The sequence below is a fragment of the Phaenicophaeus curvirostris genome, chromosome 22 (genome assembly GCF_032191515.1).
Source record: "Phaenicophaeus curvirostris isolate KB17595 chromosome 22, BPBGC_Pcur_1.0, whole genome shotgun sequence".
In the NCBI taxonomy this organism is placed as follows: Eukaryota; Metazoa; Chordata; class Aves; order Cuculiformes; family Cuculidae; genus Phaenicophaeus; species Phaenicophaeus curvirostris.
Window position 1 is genome coordinate 6,809,510 of NC_091413.1, and position 23,762 is coordinate 6,833,271.

The window sequence follows — 23,762 nt, forward strand, 5'->3', positions numbered from 1 at the left end:
TTCTCTCAGTTTTTCTTTCTTCTTCTTAGAACTCAGACCACCAAGCATGCAGAGCTCTGAGCTCCCAGCGCAGTGCTGGAGCTTTATAAAGACTTTGCACAGGATTGGCTTGGTAATCCATTAATCTAAACTCTTTATTGACACATAATAAACCCTTAGTGGATTATCAGTTGTCTACTCATTAGCAGAGCAGACCAGTCACACCCAGGATGATCCTGGGGTTTACGAGTCTCTCCCACATTGGGAAAGTGTCCATGACACAGGCAGGCAAAACATTCCAGCCTACGGTAAATAAATGGTAAAGAGTGATCTAATGCAACATTTGGAGAATGTAATCAGGTTTCTGGTGACTTCGAGCAAAGCTGTGAGAAAGAGAGAAGGAAATAGAAGAAAAAAAAAAAAGAATTGATCTCATGCACTGATTTCCAGTTTCCTGCTCTGGAGATTCGATGGTAGCAATGGGCTGAGGTTGCACCTTCATATGACCAGCGATAAAATGCTCTCTTTCTGCTGCTTTTTGCAGTAGTTAATTAAAATATACACATTAAAAGGCACAGAGGTGGTTACTAAGGATAAAGGCTACCATGAATCACATCTATTTCTCTTTCAGTCTTATCCAAAGCAACAGTCAACCACTCTCTCCAATCTCAGTAATATTTTTGCTGGCAAAGGCCAGGAAAATGGGCTTTGCTGACAAAGATTCCACTAGAAATCATCATACAGCCCCAGAAACTACAGCAGCCAGGAGTTCCCAGGCTTGTTGGTTAGGAATGGGACTTCTCTGGTTCAGCATAACCCAAAAATACCAGTAAAGCTGAATCTACCTCTTAGCTGCCTCCTTCCACTCCACCACTCCAATCTGCTTCTCATCCACCAAGTTTGAACCTCGCATCCTTATCACCACAACCCATGCACCCTTAGCAAGTTTGCAGACGACACTAAGCAGGGTGGGAGCTGGATCTGCTGGAGGGTCGGGAGGCTCCAAAGGGATCTGAACAGGCTGGATCCATGGGCTGAGACCAACGGGATGAGGTTTAACAAGGCCAAATGCCACGTCCTGCACTTGGGGCACAACAACCCTGGGCAGCTCCAGACTAGGAGAAGTCTGGCTGGAAAGTGCCTGGAGGAGAAGGACCTGGGACCGTTGGTTGAACATGAGCCAGCAGGGGCCCAGGTGGCCAAGAAGGCCAATGGCATCTTGGCTTGGATCAGACACGGCATGGCCAGCAGGGCCAGGGAGGCTCTGCTCCCTCTGGACTCGGCACTGGGGAGACCGCTCCTCGAATCCTGGGGTCAGTTCTGGGCCCCTCACCACAAGAAGGATGTTGAGGCTCTGGAGCGAGTCCAGAGAAGAGCAATGAAGCTGGTGAGGGGGCTGGAGAACAAGAGGAGCGTCTGAGAGAGCTGGGGGTGTTTATCCTGGAGAAGAGGAGGCTGAGGGGAGACCTCATTGCTCTCTCCAACTGCCTGAAAGGAGGTTGTGGAAAGGAGGGAGCTGGGCTCTTCTCCCAAGTTCTGGCCTCAAGCTCCCCCTCTCCAGGCACACTGAGGTGCCCTCCAGGCTGATTCATTAGTTCTGGGGGCCTCTCCCCTTCCTCCTCTGAGCACTCAGGTTCCCTCAGTCCCCCCTCATGCCAACTGTGACTCCTCTTCATCTCCTGTCCTCCTGAGAATGCACCATCCTCTTCCACTCCCATCAGGTGCGTTCAGACCCCTTTTCTTCCCCAGGCTCACGCTCTGATCCTTTCTGCTTCCCTCTGCATACATGGATCCCCTCTACACCCCAGTTCTGCATGATCCAATTCCTTCTACTGCCACCCAAGCATCCAACCCTGTTAAAAAGCATCCAAGATCCAGCCTTGTTCCTTCTCAGGATGTTCAGATCCCCTCCTATGCCATTTCCCTCATCCCTTCCACCTCCCTTCACGTGCACAGACCCAGGGGAACAGAGAAAATTGGGAATGCTTGGGAGTGCTTGGGATCAGAAAGCATGGAAGGGATCTTTTCCGAGGTTTATTTACAAAGCTTGTAGGTTCTGATTGGACAAGGAATCAAGGTTCAGGAGAAGATACGCTTCACCCCACTCCTCTTCCACTTTACAGAGTTCATCTACAACTTCCAGCCTCCGGGTGGATCTGGGATGATGCACGCACACATTTACAGTTGGGGACATTGAAGAAAAGCTCTTAGTTAGTTGAAAAGGTAGAAATCACTCGCTCAGTCCATTTGGCAATTGTCCCCCTGCCATCTTCGTGATCCCACAGCAAGAGGAGCCCAAAACCTTGCAGTCCTGCTAAGACTTTCAAGCATCTTTCCCCATTTAGAAGTTGTCGGAGCTGATGCTCTGACTCTCCTCCTGCAGCTGGGAGGCTGTGGTGTCTCCAGGTGAAGCTACATTTAAGTACCCGATCTCAGAAGGCTGAGAGGGGAATAAGCAAAAGGAAGCGTCTTGGCTTTCAGCTTCTCCTTCAGGCTTCGTGTCTTGCGCGGCCTTCAGGGCGCTGAGAGGGTCTGGTGGTTCTCGGGATGGGAAGCTGAAAATAAATTGCCTCTCAAGTCATTCTGCAAACTCTCTCCAACCCTCCACCATCCGTACAGCCACAACGCTCCTCCCAACATCTCCTCGAGGCCATGCAGGGTGATGGTCAATGCCTCCTGCTTAGATTAAGGCTCTGATACTCTTCCTCCAGGCAAAGAGCTGACCACCCTCGTCTACTCCAGCACCTGCTCTGACCTACAATCTCTGTCCTTCATCCCCCAGAGGCTGTAAGCAAGTCCACTGTGCTGGGTCTCCAGCAAGCAGGGACCAGGGCTGCAGAGTCTCTGCCTTCCCCTCTTGCCCATTTTGGCACAGATTGTGGTGCTCCTGGCTCCAACGGTGCCGAAACAGCTTGAGCCCTCTCCTGTCCCATAGTCTACTGGTCAGGAAGCTGTCCCTGGGTCAGCAGTGGCCTCTAAGCCCCATAACCTCTTGTGGAAGGACATTCCTCCCAAAGCACCAGGCACCAAGCTTACAGAGGGTCACAGCAACGTGAGCCTCATTTCTATCTCCATCCCATGACACTTGGAAGTCAAAATACAGTGTGGAGTATTTGTTTTGATGGCCAAAGCGTGCAGCTCCTCCCTCACCACATGCAGAGAGACATTCCCTGCTTCCTCCTTCACCCCACAGTACCTGGCATGGGGAGGTGGCAACACCTTACTCTGTAGTTGGCGTTCCGAGAAGTTCACAGTCTTCGAGTCCTGGAAGAAGGAACAGAGACTTTCAGAGCAGAAGGAACACATCAGACCCCAAATTCCAACACTCTTGGTCTTCAAAGTGTCCCCAGATCTACTGCTAGTTCTCTGCAGGAACTCCAGCCCCACAGAGGCACCAGTCATAGATTTCTCCTTTGAGTTGGACTTGAAATTAAAAAAACAAAACAAAACAATAGAATCACAGACCCAGGGCCCTGGGGCTGTTTAGTCTGGAGAAGAGGAGGCTGAGGGGAGACCTTCTTGCTCTCTGCAGCTCCTGTAAAGGTGGTGAGGTGGGTGCTGGGTTCTTCTCCCAAGTGACAGGTGATGGGATGAGAGGAAATGGGCTCAAGTTGCACCAGGGGAGGTTTATATTGGGTATTAGGAACAGTTTCATGAGTGAAAAAGTAGGGAAGCCCTGGCAGAGGCTGCCCAGGGCAGTGGTGGAGTCTCCATCCCTGGAAGGGTTCAAAAAGCTTGTAGACATGGCACTTTAGGACATGGTTTAGTAGGCACGGTGGGGCTGATGGTTGGACTGGATGAACTTAGAGGGCTTTTCCAACCTTAATGATTCTGTGGTCGGTTCAGCTCTTCCCCAGCACCCTCAGCTGCAGCCATCGACACCGATCTGCATGCACAGGAGACATCAGCTCCTGGAACCTGCCTGCAGAGACCAAGCCCCCTCAGATTCTCACCTCCGTGTTGGGAGCATGGATGCTCCTCGGCAGGCGCTGTGAGGTGGGCACGTGGCCAGCAAGCTGGAGTTTGCTCTCGTGCAGCCGCATGCTCTCCTCATCCAGGATCTTCACTCTGAGCACATCACACACACACACAGGGCACAAGTTATTTTCCTCCCGGTCACACAACATTTTCTAAGGGGTATTTTCTTCTTCAACCCAAGCCCCTCTGACCTCCACAGGCTCTGGCTGTACACCAAGAGCTTTGATGGGGAAAGGAGCTAATGACATCCCACAGCAACTAAAGCCACAGCACCAGCGATGGGGGCACAGTTCATAGAATCATGGGGTTTTAGGTTGGAAGGGACCTCAAAGCCCATCCAGTTCCACCCCTGCCATGAGCAGGGACACCTCCCACTGGATCAGGATTCTCCAAGACCCATCCAACCTGGCCTAGAATCCCTCCAAAGATGGGACAACCTTTGCCAGGTCCTCCCCACCCTCACAGCAAAACATTTCTCCCTAGGATCTCACCTCAATCTCCCCTCTTTGAGCTGAAAACCGTTCCTCCTCATCTTATCCCTGCCCTCCCTGATCAAGAGCCCCTCCCCAGCTTTCCTGGAGCCCCTTTCAGAGCTCTAAGGTCTCCCCTGAGCCTTCTCTTCTCCAGGCTGAACAACCCCAACTCTCTCAGCCTGTGCTCATACGGGAGGTGCTCCAGCCCTTGCATTATCTATGTGGCCTCCTCTAGACTTCAGTCTTTCCTCTGGATTTATTAAGACAAATAGGCATAAAACCAGAGAAATGCTGGTAAGAGAAAGGTTCCCAGAGGTATGGATATCACAAAGTACCTACCTGCTCTGCAGGGTGGCAATCATAGACCGGTTGCTCCAAGGGGTGTCCTCTTGGTCCGCTATCTTCTGGAGGAGCCGTTTTCTTTCCTGGAGTAATTTCTCGTTCTCTGCAGTCATTTGTGCAATCAGCACCTTCCCCTGAACAGGGCAGTGGGAGGAAAGAACAGCCGTGGTTACCCTTCACTCTCCTCTGTCCCCTGCAAACCTCAGTGCTCTACCAACAGGGTCACCATCAAGCTCATGGATTTCAAGCAGTGACGTGCTATCTGATGTGACACCTAAAAGAGGCTTTTAAGTCACTTTCCAGAAGGAACAGTTCTCAGCAAGAGGAGATGGAGCTTAGGCAGCTCCTGAAGGGGATTTGAGGCCACACGTGTTCCCCCAAGGGCAAACGGGAGCCAGAAATTTCCTTTTGGCTTTTTGCTCCTACAAAAAAAGGAGCTGGTGCCCTCGGCACTGAGCTGCTTCCCAGTGCACAGAGAGCAGGAGCAGAACATCAGGCAGAGCTCTCTCTGCTCCAACTCCGGTTGTTCCACAGTGCAACAAAGCTGCTTCTAAACCTCATTTTCTTTTTTCCTAAACCACATTTCTTTATGGGATGCTCCTGCTCCCCTGCATTCCTTTGCAGGAGAAGCCCTTGAAGTGTCCTCTCACCTTTTCCACTTGGAGGTTCGACTCGCTGAGCTCATTTTCAAGCTGTTTAATTCTGCTGTCCCTTTGTTTCACCTCGTGGATAAAGGTCTCCTTGGCTCTGCGGATCTTGTCTTTGTGGCGGAGCTGCATTTCGTTATATTTCCTGAGGATGCAGAGAGGCAGAGTCAACATAGAATCACAGAATGACTTGGGCTGGAAGGGACCTTCCGATCGATAAAGAGACAGTCTGGAAAGACAACGTGCTCATTCTGCCTTTAGCTGTGCAGCTAAAACGTGTTGGGGAGGTGGCTCAGGCTCCCAGTTCAGATTTCAAAGAGCCTGAATAAATACAGGACATCTGCTGCCTTGCTTCTGACCCAGAACACAAAGCGTTTCACTGGTGTGCTGGAGCACCTCCCATCCAAAGATACAGTGGGAGAGTTGGGGTTGTTCAACCTGGAGAAGAAAAGGCTCCAGAGAGATCTTAGAGCAGCCTCGAGCACTGAAAGGGGCTCCAGGAAAGCTTGGAGGGGCTCTAGATCAGAGAGCGCAGGGATAGGATGAGGGGGAAGAGTTTTAAGCTGAAAGAAGGGAGACCGAGATGAGATCTTAGGAAGAAATGTTCTTTTGTGAGGGTGGGGAGGCCCTGGCAAACGTTGTGAGAGCAGGGGTGGCTGCCCCATCCCTGGAGGGGTTCAAGGCCAGGTTGGATGGGGCTTGGAGCCCCTGATCCAGTGGGAGGTGTCCCTGCGCATAGCAGGGGTGGGACTGGATGGGCTTTGAGGTCCCCTCCCACCCAAATCATTCCAGGATTCTACGGCAACACATCATATAATTGCACACAGGACTGTCAGGTTAGGGCAGATCTCTCCACGCCAAATGCCTTGAACAGGAGAGACGAGCCAGGCTACAGAACACTCAAACCCAGTTTTTTGGGGATCTACCTATCCCCTGTCTGCTGCCACAGTCCTTACCTGACATACAGATCCTTCTGGTTCAGAAGACGGACCCCTTCCTCGTAAAGGGCTTTATTTTCTTCCTTCAACAGGGAGAGCTGCTCTGAAAGCTTCTGGTTCTCCTTCTGACACTGGAGGTGCTGCAAAAGATGTATATTTTATTTGTGTGTGAGTCCTCAACTGTAGGGGTCCCTTTGCCTTCTTTTCAGCCTGGTCTCCGAAGCTTCTCTGTCATTTGATAGGAATGGTTGGACTCGATGATCTGGTGGGTCTTTTCCAACCTGGTGATTCTATGATTCTATAAATCCTAGTGGTTCCCACTACAGGTAATCTCCATCCATTCTATCCCTATGGCCACTGCCTCCTCCTCTTAGAGGGGAGAGTGGATTTCTCTGCTGCTGGGGGGGCTGTGGGCTTCAACAGGGCAGAGGGAGGTAACGCCTCCTCCCAGACAGATTTCCTGCAAAAATTGCCATGCCCTGCAAGAAAAGGGGAAGAAGCCATCAAGTCTTCCCTCTGTGCCCTCAGAGCAGCATCCCCAGGAAGCCTATGTGAGACATGATGGTCCTTTCTTCCAGCTGGATCTGACCCTATTCCAGCAGTTCCCAGGCACGGGATTCACACTAGGATGTTCCCATTTCCCCCTAAAGCTCAGGAGTCAGCCAGCAGCACAGCATCCCCTTGGGTGATGAGGACCCATCCACGCTGCCGTTCACCTCGCTCGGGTCCGTTTTCCTCTCATCTTCCAGGACATGAAGAGTCTTGGCCTGCAGCTCCACGTGCATCTTGGCCAGCGACGCCTCCGTCTCTCGCGAATGCCGGAGTTGCTGCTGCAGCTCCTCCACCTGCTGCTCCAGGAGCTTCCTAAATAAAAAAAAAAAAGGTTGGTGTGACAGTGAGACGCTAACATGATGTGCCATCAGGAATTCAAGGCCAGATGTGGTCTAAAACCAACATCTCACTGCTCTGCACCTGCCCTGAGCAACACTGTGGGTAGGAAATAATCATAGAATCGCTGGGTTGGAAAAGATCTTTGAGATGATCGAGTCAAACTGTTCCTGTCTACTAATAAACCAGATCCCTGCACACCTCATCTGCCCATCCTTTAAATAGCTCCAGAGACCATGATTCCACCACCCCCTGGGCAGCCTCTGCCAGTGCCTAAGAACGATTTCAGTGAAGAATTTTTTCCTGACATCTGATCTAAACCTGCTCTGGCACAATTTGAGGCCATTCCCTCTCGTCCTATCACTTGCTACCTGGGAGAAGCGCCCAGCACCCACCTCACCACAATCTCCTTTCTGGGAGCTGCAGAGAGCGATGAGGTCTCTCCTCAGCCTCCTCTTCTCCAGGCTAAACAGCCCCAGGTCCCACAGCCCCTCTTCAAAAGACTTGTTCTCCAGACCCTTCCCCAGCTTCATCGCCCTGGACATGCTCACATCCCAACAGCACATGAAAGGCGCCAAATGTCTCTGGGATCATCAGCTCCAGCTGCACAAGAAAGGGGACTCGTAGCATGTAGAGGGTAAGCGCAAGCACTGGGCTGGCAGAAGGAACCACGCACCTTCTGAGGCACCTGAAGTCTCCAAAAGTCTCTTAAATCCCAAAGAGGGGGTCCTGTGGAGCTCTGCCAAGGCTTGGGGAAGAATGGCTTGAAAGCTGCCTGACAGAGAAAGATCTGAGGGTGCTGGTCGACAGCCAACTGAACATAAGCCAGCAGTGGCTCAGGTGGCCAAGAAGCATCTTGGCTTGTATCAAAACCAGTGTGGCCAGCAGGACCAGGGAAGTTACCCTCCCAGGGTGAGTCTCTTCCAACCTGGTGATTCTATGATTCTATGATTCTATGATTCTATGATTCTATGATTCTATGATTCTATGATTCTCTGCACTGGTGAGACCACACCTCAAATATTGTGTTCAGTTTGGGACCCTCAATACAAGGAAGACATTGAAGTCATGGATCATTTCCAGAGAAAAGCAATGAAACCGGTGAAGGGACTGGAGAACAAGTCTTATGAGGAGAGGCTGAGGGAACTGGGGTTGTTTAGCCTGGAGAAGAGGAGGCTGAGAGGAGACCTCATTGCTCTCTCCAACTGCCTGAAAGGAGGTTGCGGAGACAGGGGTGTTGGTCTCTTCTCCCAAGTGACAGGGGACAGGATGAGAGGGAATGGCCTCAAGCTCCACCAGGGGAGGTTTAGATTGGACATTCGGAAAAATTTCTTCACAGAAGGGGTCATCAGGCACTGGCAGAGGCTGCCCAGGGAGGTGGTGGAGTCCTCATCCCTGGAGGGGTTTAGAAGGGAGGTAGATGATGTGCTTGGGGACATGATTTAGTAGTGGACAGTTACACCTGGAGTTGATGATCTCTAAGGTCTTTTCCAACCATATCATTCTATGACAAGAAGCAAAACCTGTGGTGCAGCAACTACGAGCCCACCTAGGGCCAGGCATGGAGAGCAGGAGGTACCTGGCAGGCTGGCACATGCCTGCCCTCCGTACGCAGAACAGGTCCTTACCCAGCTCCAGGTACCTTTTCAGCTGCTCCTCGTGAAGTTCTCGCTGTACACGAGCTTCATTTTCTCGGGCCTCCTTCAATTCCTCCTCCAGGAGTTTCTTGTCTGACACACGCGCCTCCGCCAGCAGGAGTTGGTGTTGGGAATCTTTCAGCTTTTGCTGGAGTTTTGAAATCTCGGATTAAAATCAGACATGGATTAAACTTGCTGAATTTATAGACCAGTATCCCTTGGATTCAGATCCCTCAGCATCCAAGTGATGGGAATGAGAGATTTGCTTCCTTCTACTCCGAAGTACTCTGCATGTCTTTGTGCCAAAGTCCATTAAAACCTCTCCAATGGCTCCCTGATTTGGATCAGACACTGTGTCCTGAATTAGCAACAACCCTTTTTACACCCAATTTGATCCTGTACACTACGAAACCAAATTCAGTCAATGCCACAGGAATAAAAGCTTCTGCAGTTGAACCAGACACCAAACAGGAGCAAATCTCCTCAGCAAGAACATGATCTGAGCTCCCAATCAGCAGTATTTTCAGAGATACTGAGCTTTCGAGATAGGATTTGAGTCATCAGACTTGGCTTCTATTATCTTCATTATGCTGCCACTATTAACAGATATTTCCTAACATATTTAGCCAGGACAGGTGAGCAAAATGGACTTCAGGGAATTGATTCATGAGCTCCTAGTGCTTCTTTTCTCTAAACTGCAGTTGTGTCAATCCACTATAACCACAGAAACATAGAATCACTTGGTTGGAAAAGACTTTTGAGTCCAACCATACCTGTCCACTACTAAACCAGATCCCAAACCATTTCATCTACTCATCTTTTAAATACTTCCAGCTCAACTACCTCTCTGAGCAGCTGTTCCAGTGCCTAGACACCCTCAACTCAGCTCCCATTGACAAGTTACCTTTTTCTGTGTTTCACACACTTTGGATTTCTCCAGAGCAAGTTTCTCTTGCAGACTGCTCTGCAGTTTATCAGCCTGTAAGCACTTCAAGAGCTCTTGTTCCAGTTCTTTGACCTTCTGCTGGCTTTTTTCCCACTGTGCTGAGAGAGAGGAGCATGTTTCTGTTGTGTCTGAGAGTTTTGCCCGGACTTGCTTCAGCTCAGCTTTGACCTGAGTTTCAAAAGAAATCAAGTTTGCTCTTCAGTCTAGATCATCTGAAACGCGGTTAGGAAAGGGGCAACAGAATCACAGAATCACTGAGTTTGGAAAAGAGCTCCAAGCTCATCCAGTCTAACCATCAGCCCAACCCCACCGTGCCTGCTAAACCCTGTCCCCAAGTGCCATGTCTACGTGGCTTTTAAATTCCTCCAGGGATGGAGACTCCACCACTGCCCTGGGCAGCCTCTGCCAGGGCTTCACCACTCATGCGGTGAAGAAATATTTCCTAATATCCAATCTAAACCTCCCCTGGTGCAACTTGAGGCCATTGCCTCTCATCCCGTCACCTGGGAGAAGAGATTAGAACCCACTTCACCACAACCTTCTTTCCAGGAGCTGTAGAAAGTGATGAGGTTTCCCTTCAGCCTCCTCTTCTCCAGGCTTAACAGCCCCAGGTCCCTCAGCTGCTCCTACAACTCCTGGCCTCCAGCCCTTTCTCAGCTCTGTTCCTTTTCTCTGGACTCGCTCCAGACTCTCAAGGTCTTTTTTGGTGTGAGGGGCCCAGAACTGACTCCAGGATTTGAGGCGCAGCCTTCCCAGCGCTGAGCACAGGGGGACAATCCCTTCCCTGCTCCTGCTGGCCACCCCATGGCTGATCCAAGCCAGGATGCTGGTGGCCTTCTTGCCCCCCTGGGCCACTGCTGCTTCATGTTCAGCCGCTGTCACCCAGCACCCCCAGGGCCTTTTCCACCTGCAGCTTTCCAGCCGCTCTTCCCCAAGCCTGGAGCTGCCTGGGGTTGTTGTGACCCAAGAGCAGGACCCGGCACTGAGCCTTGTTGAACCCCATCCCGCTGGGCTCAGCTCATGGATCCAGGCTGTCCAGGTCCCTCTGCAGAGCCTCCTGCCCTCTGGCAGATCCACACTCCCACCCAGCTTGATGTTGTCTGGACACGAACTGAGGGAGCACTTGATCCCGGTTAAAGGGATTAAACAGAACTGGTCCCAGCCCTGAGCCCTGGGGACACCACTTGTGACCAACTCCAAAAGGATTTAAAAGAGACATACAGGGAGTAAATACAGCACACACAGTTTTGTTTGGAGACAAGGCAATTCCCACTAAGCTGAATCATAGAATCCCTACGTTGGAAAAGAGCTTTGAGATCATCAAGCCCAACCGTACCTGTCCACATGTCCCCAAGTGCCATGTATACAAAGCTTTTAAATCCCTCCAGGGATGGGGACTCAACCACCTGCCTGGGCAGCCTCTGCCAGTGCCTGAAAACCCTTTCAGTGAAGAAATTTTTCCTCATAGACTCATAGAATCATAGAATAACCAGGTTGGAAAAGACCCACCGGATCATCGAGTCCAACCATTCCCAGCAATCACTAACCCATGTCCCTCAGTGCCTCGTCCACCCGTCCCTTAAACCCCTCCAGGGAAGGGGACTCAACCATCTCCCTGGGCAGCCTCTGCCAGTGCCCAATGACCCTTTCTGTGAAACATTTTTTCCTAATGTCCAGCCTGAACCTCCCCTGGCGGAGCTTGAGGCCATTCCCTCTCGTCCTGTCCCCTGTCCCTTGGGAGAAGAGCCCAGCTCCCTCCTCTCCACAACCTCCTTTCAGGGAGCTGGAGAGAGCAATGAGGTCTCCCCTCAGCCTCCTCATGTCCAATCTGAAACTCCCCTAGCACAACTTGAGACAGAGCATCCTTGAGAGCCCCAAGTATTGTATGGTCAAGCGCCAACGAGTCTGTTGAAATCAGCACCTCAGACCTCCCATAGCTTGTCAAATGTGATGCTCTCTCCAAGCCGTTCTCCCTGCTCTGCTCCTACCTTGGTGCACTCCTGCTGGAGCAAGAGATTTTGCTTTTGTAAGTCAGCGCTCTTCTCCCTTTCGTATCTCAGCTCCCTCTCAGCCGAGGTGCACAAGTTCTGCATGCGACGCAGGTCCTGCCGCAGCTGCTGCATTTTGTCCTCCTGCTGCTGGAACCTCTCATCGGACGGACTCTGTGGGAACAGTGAAACGAGAAAGGTTACGTGAAAATTCAAGATCAAGAACAGCGTTTAAGAAACGTAGAGGTGTGCCAGTAGGATTTAAAGGCATTTAAGTAAGATGAGTAAAGCCAGGCAAGTTTTATGCCCCTAGACGATGTCCTGCTCCCTCCCAATCCATCTCCCCAGAGAAGCCCTCTCAAGGGTGAGGGAGAAGATGAAATAACCTGGATGAAGGAACAAATCCCTGTTAAAACTAACATGTCAAACAAAGACAAACCCACCCAGGACGCTCTTAACTCTTGTGCCGGAGTCTTTACTAAGGCAACTAATTATTGAGTGATGGTGATACAGGAACAGATGTGATCCAGCAGCCTGGACATCAAGAGGTGGGCACTGATGGTCTGTGATGGCTTTGAGGAGATAACTGAGCTCTGTACGATCTCAATCATAGAATCATCAGGTTGGAAGAGACCCACCGGATCATCCAGTCCAACCATTCCCATCAATCACTAAACCATGTCCCTCAGCACCTCGTCCACCCGTCCCTTAAACATCTCCAGGGAAGGTGACTCAACCATGAACTTGATGGAGTTTCACAGAGACGTTAGACCCCTCTGCCTAAGGCACACTGGTTTTCCCTGCAGACACGTGTGAACTCTCCACACAGCTGGAGTTGGAGTCCCAAAACTCGCTGCTGCTTGAAGCTACAAATCAGGAGCTTCCCATCTTTAGCAACCAAACGTCTCTTCCCTTAAGCTGAAAGAGGGGAGACTGAGGTGAGATCTTGGGGAGAAATGTTTTGCTGTGAGGGTGGGGAGGCCCTGGCCCAGGTTGCCCAGAGCAGGGGTGGCTGCCCCATCCCTGGAGGGGTTCAAGGCCGGGTTGGATGGGGCTTGGAGCCCCTGATCCAGCAGGAGGTGTCCCTGCCCAGGGCAGGGGTGGGACTGGATGGGCTTTAACATCCCTTCCAACCCAAACCATTCTATATAGTCCTTAAGTGATCATAGAATCATAATTTATTTCTTTCACATGTACTAAGGGGGCCGCCCAGTTTATCCACTTTCCCACTACATCCAAAACCCAACACAAGGAACTGGGGACCTTCATAATTTCCAAACACTTCCCCTGCAGAAATCAGTCTCATTTCCCCACTACATGCTAACACTACAGGACTGGCTTCCAGTCCACTTTAATTAGGTTTTGCTACAAAATTAGTAAAAAAAAACCAGCCAGTGCGGATGGCAAAGCTGCCAATACCTGTTTAAGGCTCCCATCTAAATTGCCTGCAGAGCTCTGCGATACAGGAAACCTGTTCTCTCTACATGTCACGCCTTGATTCATCCTTAAAGCCTCTTCACGCGTGGTGTCACCCTGCTCCCGGCTAGGCACGATATCTTGTTTTAGCTGAGCGATTTCTTCCAATAACAAGCGTTTTTCTTCACTGCTCTCTTTCAGCTGCTTTTCTAGCTCCTCCCTCTTCTTGTTGCTTGCTAGTAATTCAGAACTTGAAGGAGAAATAGCAAAGGAGAGAGAGAACCGTAACGATGGGAAAGCACCCTCCGAAGGGGAAAAAGTTCGATATGAAGTTGAGTGAAATGCTCAAGCATCTCGGGAGACTCCAAAGGGTATTTAAGCCTGGGTCTAGCAGTTCTGGGCAAGGGTCAGCCTCTCCTCTGGGCACTGATTCACAACAAAAACACGTGTCCAACGGGTCAGTGCTCAGTTATTCCCGAGGAGGTGAACTAAGGAAACGCACAGGGCCACGTGAGATAGTTTGTGCTCTCAAGCAGCTCAACAGCACTCACACCACGTCTCGCTGGGTGGAAGTACAGGTCCCCTGATCAAGATGACTTACCTCAATCCTAACTACGTGTCCTTATAAGCCAACCTGATTTGATTTTGCTTTATCTCAGCACCTCCTTGTCCTATGACTTTAACTCTACTGGATAGAATCCAAGCTTTGACTCGCTAATTGAGAGCATGGATAGTCCAACTCCAAAGTTGTATGGACCCACTGGAAAAGGACAGTCGGGACCTTCAAGAACCTTATTTACAAACCTGACACATGCTGACACTTGCCTTTTTTTAGACAAGTAAAATTCATCAGCTCCTGGCAGCCTCAAGGAGACCAAACCTATGATGGGAGCTTTTTGGGACCGTGTTAATCCAAGGAATATCTCACTCCAGGAGAAACAGCCTCCTCCCTAAGGACAGCTCTCATTTCTATCATTCAGAAGCAGGACTAGCTGCAGAAGAAAAGGTTCACTCCTGACTAATCACTAAGGGAAATGCTCATTCACCCAAGTCGACGTCACCCAGTGATGGTTACCTAGTAAAACTACAAAATTAGTCAACAAAGATAAGGAGTAAAAAGCCCCACCAGCCTCGTTAAGGTTTACCAGAGCAGTTCTTGTTCATTCCTCAAGTTTTTGAGCTGTTCTTCCAAAAATACCACTTGAGCCATCTGTTCTTCACACAGCCTTTCATCCATACATAGATCTTCATGTTTCTGCTCAAGATTTTTAATCTGTTCTCTTTCCTGTAGGCGTTCAGAGACCTGTAAGGTCAGAAAACACCACGACTTTGATTTCCTTTGGTCTCATGGAAACCTTTTGAGCAACATAAGGCGATCTCAGGATTTCATCAAGACATGGCTTTGGCTTCTGCAATAGCGTAGCTCTTCACCCTTGAAGGCTTACGTGCAAGTCCTTTTTTCTACATGGGAAGTAGCTGCGTGTAATCTATCATCAAATCCCATGTCATAGAATTATAGAATAATTAAGGTTGGAAAAGACCTACAAGGTCATCCAGTCCAACCATCAACACAATACCGACAGGACTACTAAACCATGTCCTGAAGTGCCACATCTACGTGCTTTTTGAATCCCTCCATGTATGGACACTCCACCACTGCCTTGGGCAGCCTCTGCCAGGGCTTCACCACTCTTTCAGTAATGAAATTTTTCTCAATATCCAATCTAGACCTCCCTTGGTGCCACTTGAGGCAGACGTGTCAGATATCTTGACAAACACAATGTTGAACAACATCGGATCTTAGCCTTCAGGTGTGTGTTCCTCATGACAACCCAAAAGCTTCATGCCAAACTAACTTCCTGCTATTGGTAAATGACTTATCCTGATACAGCTACTCTAGCAAAAGGGCACGAACCCATTTGTGCAGTCAGGAATTCCATCAGACATGCAAAATCCTCTATTTTAAAGACTGTTACAGTCTAACGCAGGCCACTAGATTTTGCCTCACAATCCCTTTGATGGAAAAAAATCCTCTCCTTAAGCAAAAATCACCAGTCAACGAGTGGCTGAATTACAGCCAAACTGACAGGGATGTATGATATTGATTAAGAGTCATAGAATCAGAATAGTTTGGGTTGGAAGGGACCTCAAAGCCCATCCAGTCCCACCCCTACCATGGGCAGGGACCCTCTCACTGGATCAGGGTCTCCAAGCCCCATCCAACTTGTCCTTGAACACCTCCAGGGATGGGGCAGCCACCGCTGCTCTGGGCAACCCTCATGGTAAAACATTTCTCCCTAAGATCTCATCTCAATCTCCCCTCTTTCAGCTGAAAACCATTCCCCCTCATCCTATCCCTGCACACCCTGATCAAGAGACCCTCCCTACCTTTCCTGGTGGGCCAAAGCAGTCCCTGAACCATGAGTAGATTGAACTACCGGGATGCAAAGGTTAGAGAGCAACTCGTCTAATTTTCCCCATCATCCCCTAAAATCAGACAACTCCTTTCCACGTGCACCTTCACAGACTGGCCTAGCCCCCTCCTAGGTTACTCTTCACAAGGCTTGGTCTGCATCCTGAGCTTTTACAACGTGAATTCGTTGCCTAACAGAACAGCAAAAGTCCTGTCCTCTAGATGCCACTGTTCCTCCAGTAAAGCTCTGCTGGAGGAGTAGTTGTGCTAACAGTTCGGGATTTCCATTGTTTTTCACTTAAGTTCAAGGAAGGGATATGACTCACAGCTCATTTAGGACCTCTCAGAGTGCTAGAAAACGGGATTGGTAATAAATGTTGCCAGTCCCCCCCAGATTCCCCTCATTTGCCTGATCCAGGCCACAGATCTGCAGCTCTCCCAGATTTTCAGGCTGGTTTTCAGCCCCCATCCTGCCTTCTCCTGCGCCAGCCTTGGTGCAATTTTTCTTGCATCACGCACTTTCCTCTCTTCTATGACCCAGCTGGAAGACAGAAGCACCAGCAACTCTCCCAGCAGAGATAACCCCACCAGAAGTCAACCTAGCAGCTAACTGCTTCAAGCAAAATGTGCCGAGGTCCTTAGGGCTCGAAACATAAAAAAGTGCTGTTCAGGTAGACTTCTTAGGGGTTCTGACTTCTTATTGTGCCATATTCTGGCTAAGAAAGAATACTATTAATAACAAAATAATAATTAAAGGATCCCATGTTAAGCAGATGCAGAATTAATCAGTTGATCAACCTTCTAAATGCAGCCACTGGTCACAGATAACCATGGTTTTGCTCTGCAGGGAAGTCTTGGCTCAGATCTACAAGTACTCTCCATGACATGGAGAGATGAAAGCTCATGGTGATCATGATGCTCGTGACCCTCACAATCACAAATAACCCTGCAGTAAACACCCAAGTCTACAAACTTTCACTCTGGCCAAAGGGGACTTTGGCTACAAACTCTGAATTACTCTTTTGTAATTCAATTTACTGAAAGGAAAAATAAATTACAGAGGTAGAGACAATCCCATCAAAACAGATGGGCTTGAAACCATCTGCCAAAGAATCTTTGAAACTGGCTGTTCTAGAGAAACACATCAAGAGAAGTCAAGCAACGTGGTTGAGGGGCAAGTGGAGATTTGTGAAAGGAGGTTGTGGAGAGGAGGGAGCTGGGCTCTTCTCCCAAGTGACAAGGGGACAGGACGAGAGGGAATGGCCTCAAGCTCCACCAGGGGAGGTTCAAATTGAACATCAGGAAAAAATTTTTCACGGAAAGGGTCATTGGGCACTGGCAGAGGCTGCCCAGGGAGGGGGTTGAGTCACCTTCCCTGGAGGGGTTTAAGGGACGGGTGGATGAGGTGCTGAGGGACATGGGTTAGTGATTGATGGGAATGGTTGGACTCGATGATCCGGTGGGTCTTTTCCAACCTGGTGATTCTATGAGTCTATGAATTGCCTCCTGCAGGGAGTCCCACTGCAGGACGTGTGCATACCTGGCTGCCCAGGACCACCTTCTCCGCCTTCAGATCTTCTCGTAATAGTTCAAGCTCAGATGCAAGTTGTTTTCTCCGTTCTCGCCGCTGTCCCAGCTGACTTCCCAACTTTTCTATAGTTTCCTGACAGCTTTCCAGCATCTGGATCAAGCAAAATTAAAGAGTTGCTTGTACAACATAATTTATTCTAGCAAACAAGAAACAAACTGCACTAAATGGGGTCTACAGGAAAGCTGGGGAGGGGCTCTTGATCAGGGAGGGCAGGGATGGGATGAGGGGATGGTTTTCAGCTGCAAGAGGGGAGATTGAGATGAGATCTTGGGGAGAAATGTTTTGCTGTGAGGGTGGGGAGACCCTGGCCCAGGTTGCCCAGAGCAGTGGTGGCTGCCCCATCCCTGGAGGGGTTCAAGGCCAGGTTGGATGGGGCTTGGAGCCCCTGATCCAGTGGGAGGTGTCCCTGCTGATGGCACAGGGTTGGATCTGGATGAGCTATGAGACCCCTTCCAAACCAAACCATTCTATGATTCTGTGAAAATGCTTTTTCTATAAAATAAGGACTCTCAAAAGTTTCAAGCACCACATACCCAGGGCTGGCTGAATATCCCTGAAGGCCTGGAACCTCCACCTGACCCAGAACACCTCGGGAAGGTCCTCTCCCACAGGTAATGAGCTCTGTCTGGTTTATGCACCTGGCAGATCCAATTGTCTGGCTGGCAAGTAACAATTTGACAGCAAAGCCAGCCCCAAACCAGCCAGGAAAAGGCCTCATCAAGGTTCCTATACGCTACCCAAGCTTCACTAAATCCTAAACAAGAGCTAAGCACCATCAACTCTTCATCCTTACTGGAGAGCCAACAAGCTCTGCAGTGCTGAAGGTGAGATGATCTCCTAAGAGATGAGTTATCAAGGAGACAATATTGGCATGTTAGCTGCCTTCTACCAAGACATCCATCCGTCTCGCGTGTGCTGATGGCTACAAATTCACAAGGTAGGTACAAAAAGAATTCATGCGAGATGCTCGTTTAACACATTTCTGAATAAACCAATTCCTTACCCAAGGAAAACCTCTTACCTCTTGCATCTCTTGTGCTCCAGGCGATGCTTGCGCTTCCCCACTCATCTCAGTTTTGTTCTTCTGGACTTCAAGTAACTCTGTTTCTAAACTAGTGATCTGAGCCAGAGACAAAGCACAAGTTAAAGCCAAACCAGGACTCACAACTAGCATGAAATGGCTACTACATCACTTCTTGTGTTGCCATTACAGCATAAAGCCCACATTTGGAAGCAAGGAGTAGGAGGGGATCTGAACAGCCACCAGCGTGGGTCAGCTCCAACTCACATCTTTCATCCTGCTGCTTCAAAGGGTGAAGGAGCCTTCTAAGGCCAAGTCAGAGAAGAAAAGAACCCCATTCCACAAAAGAAGAGAAACAACACAGACGTATGGTGAAAATTCAAGGCCCCCACAGCTTGTGGAAGCTCTTTCCCAGCACAGAGGGCCCCACAAGACCCTGAGGTGTCCCTGATCCTCAGTTATCCTCCTTTCCCATGCTCTTCTGGTTCTCCAGGAGCAGCACCCACTCCCCTAGAGCTGATTGCTTCCAAGTAGATGGTGGACCACCAGCTTCAAGATGCTTCTCCGGTCCACCAGGGCTCATCCTGGTCCCCGCACCACTCAAAGGAGGCTCTAACTCTCTCCTGCAAGGCTCTGAGGAATCTCAGCTTCAGCCAACAGAGACCTCAGTGCTCCTCCTGGCAGAAAAGAGTTTGCCTGGAAGAGTGTTCACTCTGCATTCACACACACACCTCCCTGCCCTGCGAGAGGATCTCATGGGAACGATTATTGCAGTTTTAAAGGGCTTAAAGGAGCCAGGAGCAGTCCAGCTTCTCCTCCTGAGCATGGTTCCTGCAGATCTTTCTGCAAAATCCAAGTCTTGGCACTCACAGACCAGCTCTGCTGCGCTGCCAGCCAGCAGCCTTTCCTTTACACTCCTTCTGCTCCGAATAAACTTTGTGCTGCTTTTCTTATTTCTAAATCACCAAGCTGACCTCCCCAGCTGCCTGAGCTGGACTTTCACCGAAGGAGGCTGCAGAACGAGCAGGGACACGGGGAGGAGATGACGTCCATCCAGTTTCACCTGTACACAGCATTCCCTGCACCGATACGAACATCCATCACTCCACTCCCACAGATGAGCGCACGGTGAAGCACGTAACACCCCTTAAACCTTTCCCACCATTCTCTCTTTGCATTTATTCAGGGATCAATTTTCATTCCTTTCCAAACACGAAGAGCTGCCAAGTCCTTGCCAACCCCAGACCATTTTAAGGGACTCCAAAGCAGCTTTCACTGACAGGCTTGAGGCACAAGGTGGCTCTCTTGAAGCTCCCAGCGGGGTATGATCAGCTACTCTGATACCATTTAAGATCGATGATGTTACCCACCCAAAGGAAATCGGTGGGGTGAAACACCTCGGCCTCTTCCAGAAGATCCAAAGGGCAATAAACACCCCTTCTCTTACACAACTAGATCATCGTTTGGGGTTCAACAGGACGTTAGAGCTGTGGAAGGGGTCTCAAAAGCACAATAAGCCTCCTCTTCCCACCCCCCAGCCAACCTCCTTGGTCATGAAGTTGACACCCAGCTACGAATTTCCATCATCATCCTGTTTTCCTCCGAGCTGTTAACTTTTAAGCATTTAAGTTGTGCACGTAAGACCCATGCCAAGGGCAGAACAATACCCGCATTGTATCGTGGTGTCCTCATTCCGAGTCAGTGGCCTAATCAGCCAAGATTTTTTGTAGACGTGCCAAACCAGAACAGATTTCCAAGTCCTTCTCACATCGGGCAGCCTGGCAAACACCCAGCAGCGCTGCTTTCTCCCAGCTCCAAGGCACTTGCCTCCGCGCAGCCCTCCCCAAAAGCCCCCTGGAGATGATCCGGTGCAACTCTTCCAACCTGGTGATTCTATGATTCTATGAAGGCTGAAGCTCTGCAATGTTTCATTGTAGTAGATGGATTTAGCTGAAGATTAACCCACCTTCCTCTTCCATCGTGTGATCTGTCTCGCTGCCCTGCCTGCTTCTTTTCTGTCTCTTTTTCAGCTACAGCGGCTGCTAAGCTCATGCCAGATGAAAAGCCTTGAGTCTCCCTGGTTACTCAGTGCCCCGCACTGTTCCCAGGGATCTGTTTTACTACAAGAAAGGATTTCTCCAAACTGCTAAAAGCGTCTGGTTTGATTTGTGAAAGGTTGTGTTTATTCTACTCCAGCAAGAAACATTCTAGTGTGTGCTGAAAAAAAACTTGATTTAAACAAAAGCTCAGTGATGGGGGACAGTCTGGAGAAGAGAAGGCTCTGGGGAGACCTTAGAGCAGCTTCCAGTACAAAAAGGGGCTCCAGGAAAGCTGAGGAGGGGCTCTTGATCAGGGAGTGCAGGGGTAGGATAAACCAAACAGCTACAATTAAACAAAACCAAAGTGTATTGCTTCCATTCCTTACTTACCTTCCGCTGAAGTCCCTCCACCTCACTCTCAAACTGTTCCTTCTCCTGCTTAGTTTGGATCTGTCTCTCTCCCAGAATGGATTCCAGCTCTTCATTGCGCTCAACCAAACCCTCGTGCTCCTGCTCCAGTTTTTGCAGCTTGTGAAGGAGCTGGGAGTTCCTGCCCTCGATGTTTTCAATCACCTCTCGGCACCTATGCACCAAAACCCAACAACATCAAAGCTGGAACCGCAGTGTAAATACAGACACACATCCAAGAATCATAGAATCACCAGGTTGGAAAAGACCCACAGGATCATCAAGTCCAACCATTCCCATCAATCACTAACCCATGTCCCTCAGCACCTCATCCACCCATCCCTTAAACCCCTTCAGGGAAGGGGACTCAACCCCCTCCCTGGGCAGCCTCTGCCAGGGACCAATCACCCTTTCCATGAAATTTTTTTTCCTAATGTTGATCCTGAACCTCCCCTGGTGGAGCTTGAGGCCATTCCCTCTCATCCTGTCCCCTGTCACTTGGGAGAAGAGCCCAGCTCCCTCCTCTCCACAACCTCCTCTCAGGGAGTTATAGAAATCAATGAGGTCTCCCCTCAGCCTCCTCTTCTCCAGGCTAAACACCCCCAGCTCTCTCAGACGCTCCTCTTGTTCTCCAGCCCCCTCACCAGCTTCGTTGCTCTTCTCTGGACTCGCTCCAGAGCCTCAACATCCTTCTTGCGGTGAGGGGCCCAGAACTGACCCCAGGATTCGAGGAGCGGTCTCACCAGGGCCGAGTCCAGAGGGAGAAGAACCTCCCTGGACCTGCTGGCAACGCCGTGTCTGATCCAAGCCAAGATGCCATTGGCCTTCTTGGCCACCTGGGCCACTGCTGGCTCATGTTCAGTCGCTGTCACCAACACCCCCAGGTCCTTCTCCTCCAGGCAGCTTTCCAGCCAGACTTCTCCTAGTCTGGAGCTGCTCAGGGTTGTTGTGCCCCAAGTGCAGGACCCGGCATTTGGCCTTGTTAAACCCCATGCAAGAAGATGGGAGAGTCAAGGCATTTTTTGCTATGGAATATTTCAATCCTGATATTTTAGAGTCTCACATCCAGCATGACCTGTGCCTGCTCTTATTAATATGGAATTCTTGGTGATGGGCTCTGCACAAGTAATGATGAAGATAAATTCAGCTGGTTGAGGTGTAGGAACAGGCTTGGGTATTTGAAGAGGAGCACGGGAGACAAAGCAATGGGATCAGAGCATCTTTCCTCCCTGAAACCTGCCTGAAGGGGCTCAGCAGCTACCTGAGCAGGGCTACAGGGGAATGAAGCTTAGACTTCCCTTAAAAATCATACATATTGCAGTCTGGAAGCCAAGCTGCCACAGTACATCCCTGGCCAGGTGCCAAAATCTAGAGAAATCCTCCCAGCAACAAAACAATTAGAAAAACAAAGACTTTCATCTGCAGAGAGACACAAAAAATCGAATTTGTTCTTCTAGAAAAGCAACAAACTGGAGAAAGTAGCAGAAAACAGCCTGTATTCTTAATACCAAGGCTCCCTCAGGACTGTGTTACCTCCAAAGTTTCTGATCTAGGAGCAGAGGAACAAAGCTGGTACCCAAGAGTTTTCTAAAGAACCCAATACTTGAATAGGCTGCTCTGCAGGCAGAGTGACAGATAACCACAGCACAAATGCAACAGGTGGGGATGGATTTCTAGATCACCCACCTTTTATGAAGTGTTTCACTGCTCTGATTCCCGTCTTCTCGATCTAAGCAAGCTTTGCTTGAAGCGTGGTTTTCTTCAACCGTTCCTTCATCCTTTGGGCCCTGCGACTGAAGAGAAAATGAAAATTCAGCATGTAATTAAGACCAAAATCCTAGCACCACACGATTCCAATGAGTCCCTCGTAAATGAATGGAAGAGCTAGGAGACGCGAGCTACATCTACTACATGCACGTGCACTGGATAATCCACTGTCCAGAGGAGCAAAACCCACTCAAGACCCATAATTATGAAGCTTATGCCAACAGATGTGCCCTAAACATCAGTATTTGTCACATCCAGCATAAATCCTGCATCACATCTACACATGATGCTCTCACAGGTAGGCAGAGAGGAGAACACAAGTTGTGTGTCTTCATTTCCAGCATGGGGCAGAAAGCAGAGAGGAGCCCGTCTGATTAATTTGCTTCCTAGGAAGGCAACCAAAAAGTCCCTAAAGACACCTGTAGAAAGCACGCAGAGACTTCTTCCACCTCGGCTGGCGCAGGCAATGGAAGTCCTTGCTTCTCGCTCCTCTGATACTCACAGATCTCCTCTTTGAGCTGTCCAACCTTCAAAAGGAAAACACTTGTTTTTATTTCTGGGGAATGCTCACCTCGCTGTCTAAGAATATTAAGATTCCCCTCAAATTTTCTGTCTCAATAAACAGCAGATTTATTAACGTTACCATCTGCCACAGCAGACTGGGGGATCCAGCAGCAGAAGGTGGGTACTTACTAGATCGAGGAATGCTTTCCTTTCCAAATCGAGTGTTTGGACCCGTGCTCGCAGTGCCAGAATTTCCTTGTCCAGACTGCTGTCGAGATCCATGGTTTTCTGTAGCTCAGCCCTGTCTGTACAGAATGGAACAAACTGGTCCTCAGCCCTGGTGTGGTCCTGCACCTTCATCAAGGTCCAAAAGGAACTATCACACAAATGAGGTTTCGGATAGAAACAGAGGTGTACGCATGCAACACGTTCCCCATACACACGGGAACACGTTCTCTTACCCGGACAGTAGAGGCTGATGCTTCATAGAATGGGTTGGGTTGGAAAGGACCTCAAAGCCCATCCAACACGACCTTAACCCCTCCAGGGATGGGGTAGCCACCACTGCTCTGGGCAACCTGGGCCAGGGCCTCCCCACCCTCATTATGAAGAATTTCTTATTAATGTCTCATCTAAACCTTCCCCCTTCAATTTAAAGTCATTCCTCCTCATCCTGTCACTCCAGGCCCTTGTAAAAAGTCCCTCCCCAACTCTCCTGGAGCCCCTTTCAGCACTGGAAGCTGCTCTAAGGTCTCCCTGCAACCTTCTCTTCTCTGGGCTGAACAAT

At 49.8% G+C, this 23,762-nt stretch overlaps 1 protein-coding gene across 1 annotated transcript; it reads right to left on the reverse strand.

Annotated features, from left to right (window-relative positions):
* Positions 1 to 1,973: 1,973 nt before the first annotated feature.
* On the reverse strand, positions 1,974 to 22,672 carry CCDC30 (coiled-coil domain containing 30). The gene is made up of 17 exons (XM_069874487.1): positions 22,622 to 22,672; positions 22,391 to 22,497; positions 20,687 to 20,879; positions 18,258 to 18,356; positions 17,186 to 17,326; positions 14,378 to 14,535; positions 13,236 to 13,482; positions 11,817 to 11,990; positions 9,787 to 9,996; positions 8,888 to 9,030; positions 7,074 to 7,221; positions 6,376 to 6,497; positions 5,423 to 5,564; positions 4,770 to 4,906; positions 3,933 to 4,047; positions 3,176 to 3,243; positions 1,974 to 2,534 (listed from the first exon to the last, which is right to left on the reverse strand). Exons 1-17 carry the CDS (start codon positions 22,670 to 22,672, stop codon positions 2,321 to 2,323), a joined length of 2,469 nt encoding a protein of 822 aa, XP_069730588.1. The 3' UTR covers positions 1,974 to 2,320.
* Positions 22,673 to 23,762: the final 1,090 nt, after the last annotated feature.

What these genes read in the sequence shown, in the direction of transcription:
- CCDC30 (XM_069874487.1), bottom strand. Translation starts at nt 22,672, where the DNA reads ATGGGTCTTGAGTGGGTTTTGCTCCTCTGGACAGTGGATTATCCAGTG. An exon ending in AGGTGGTCCTGGGCAGCCAG is followed by an intron (nt 14,536 to 17,185) that starts GTATGCACACGT and finishes CTGACCTTACAG; the next exon opens with GTCTCTGAACGCCTACAGGA. An exon ending in GGAAAACGGACCCGAGCGAG is followed by an intron (nt 6,498 to 7,073) that starts GTGAACGGCAGC and finishes CATCTTTTGCAG; the next exon opens with CACCTCCAGTGTCAGAAGGA.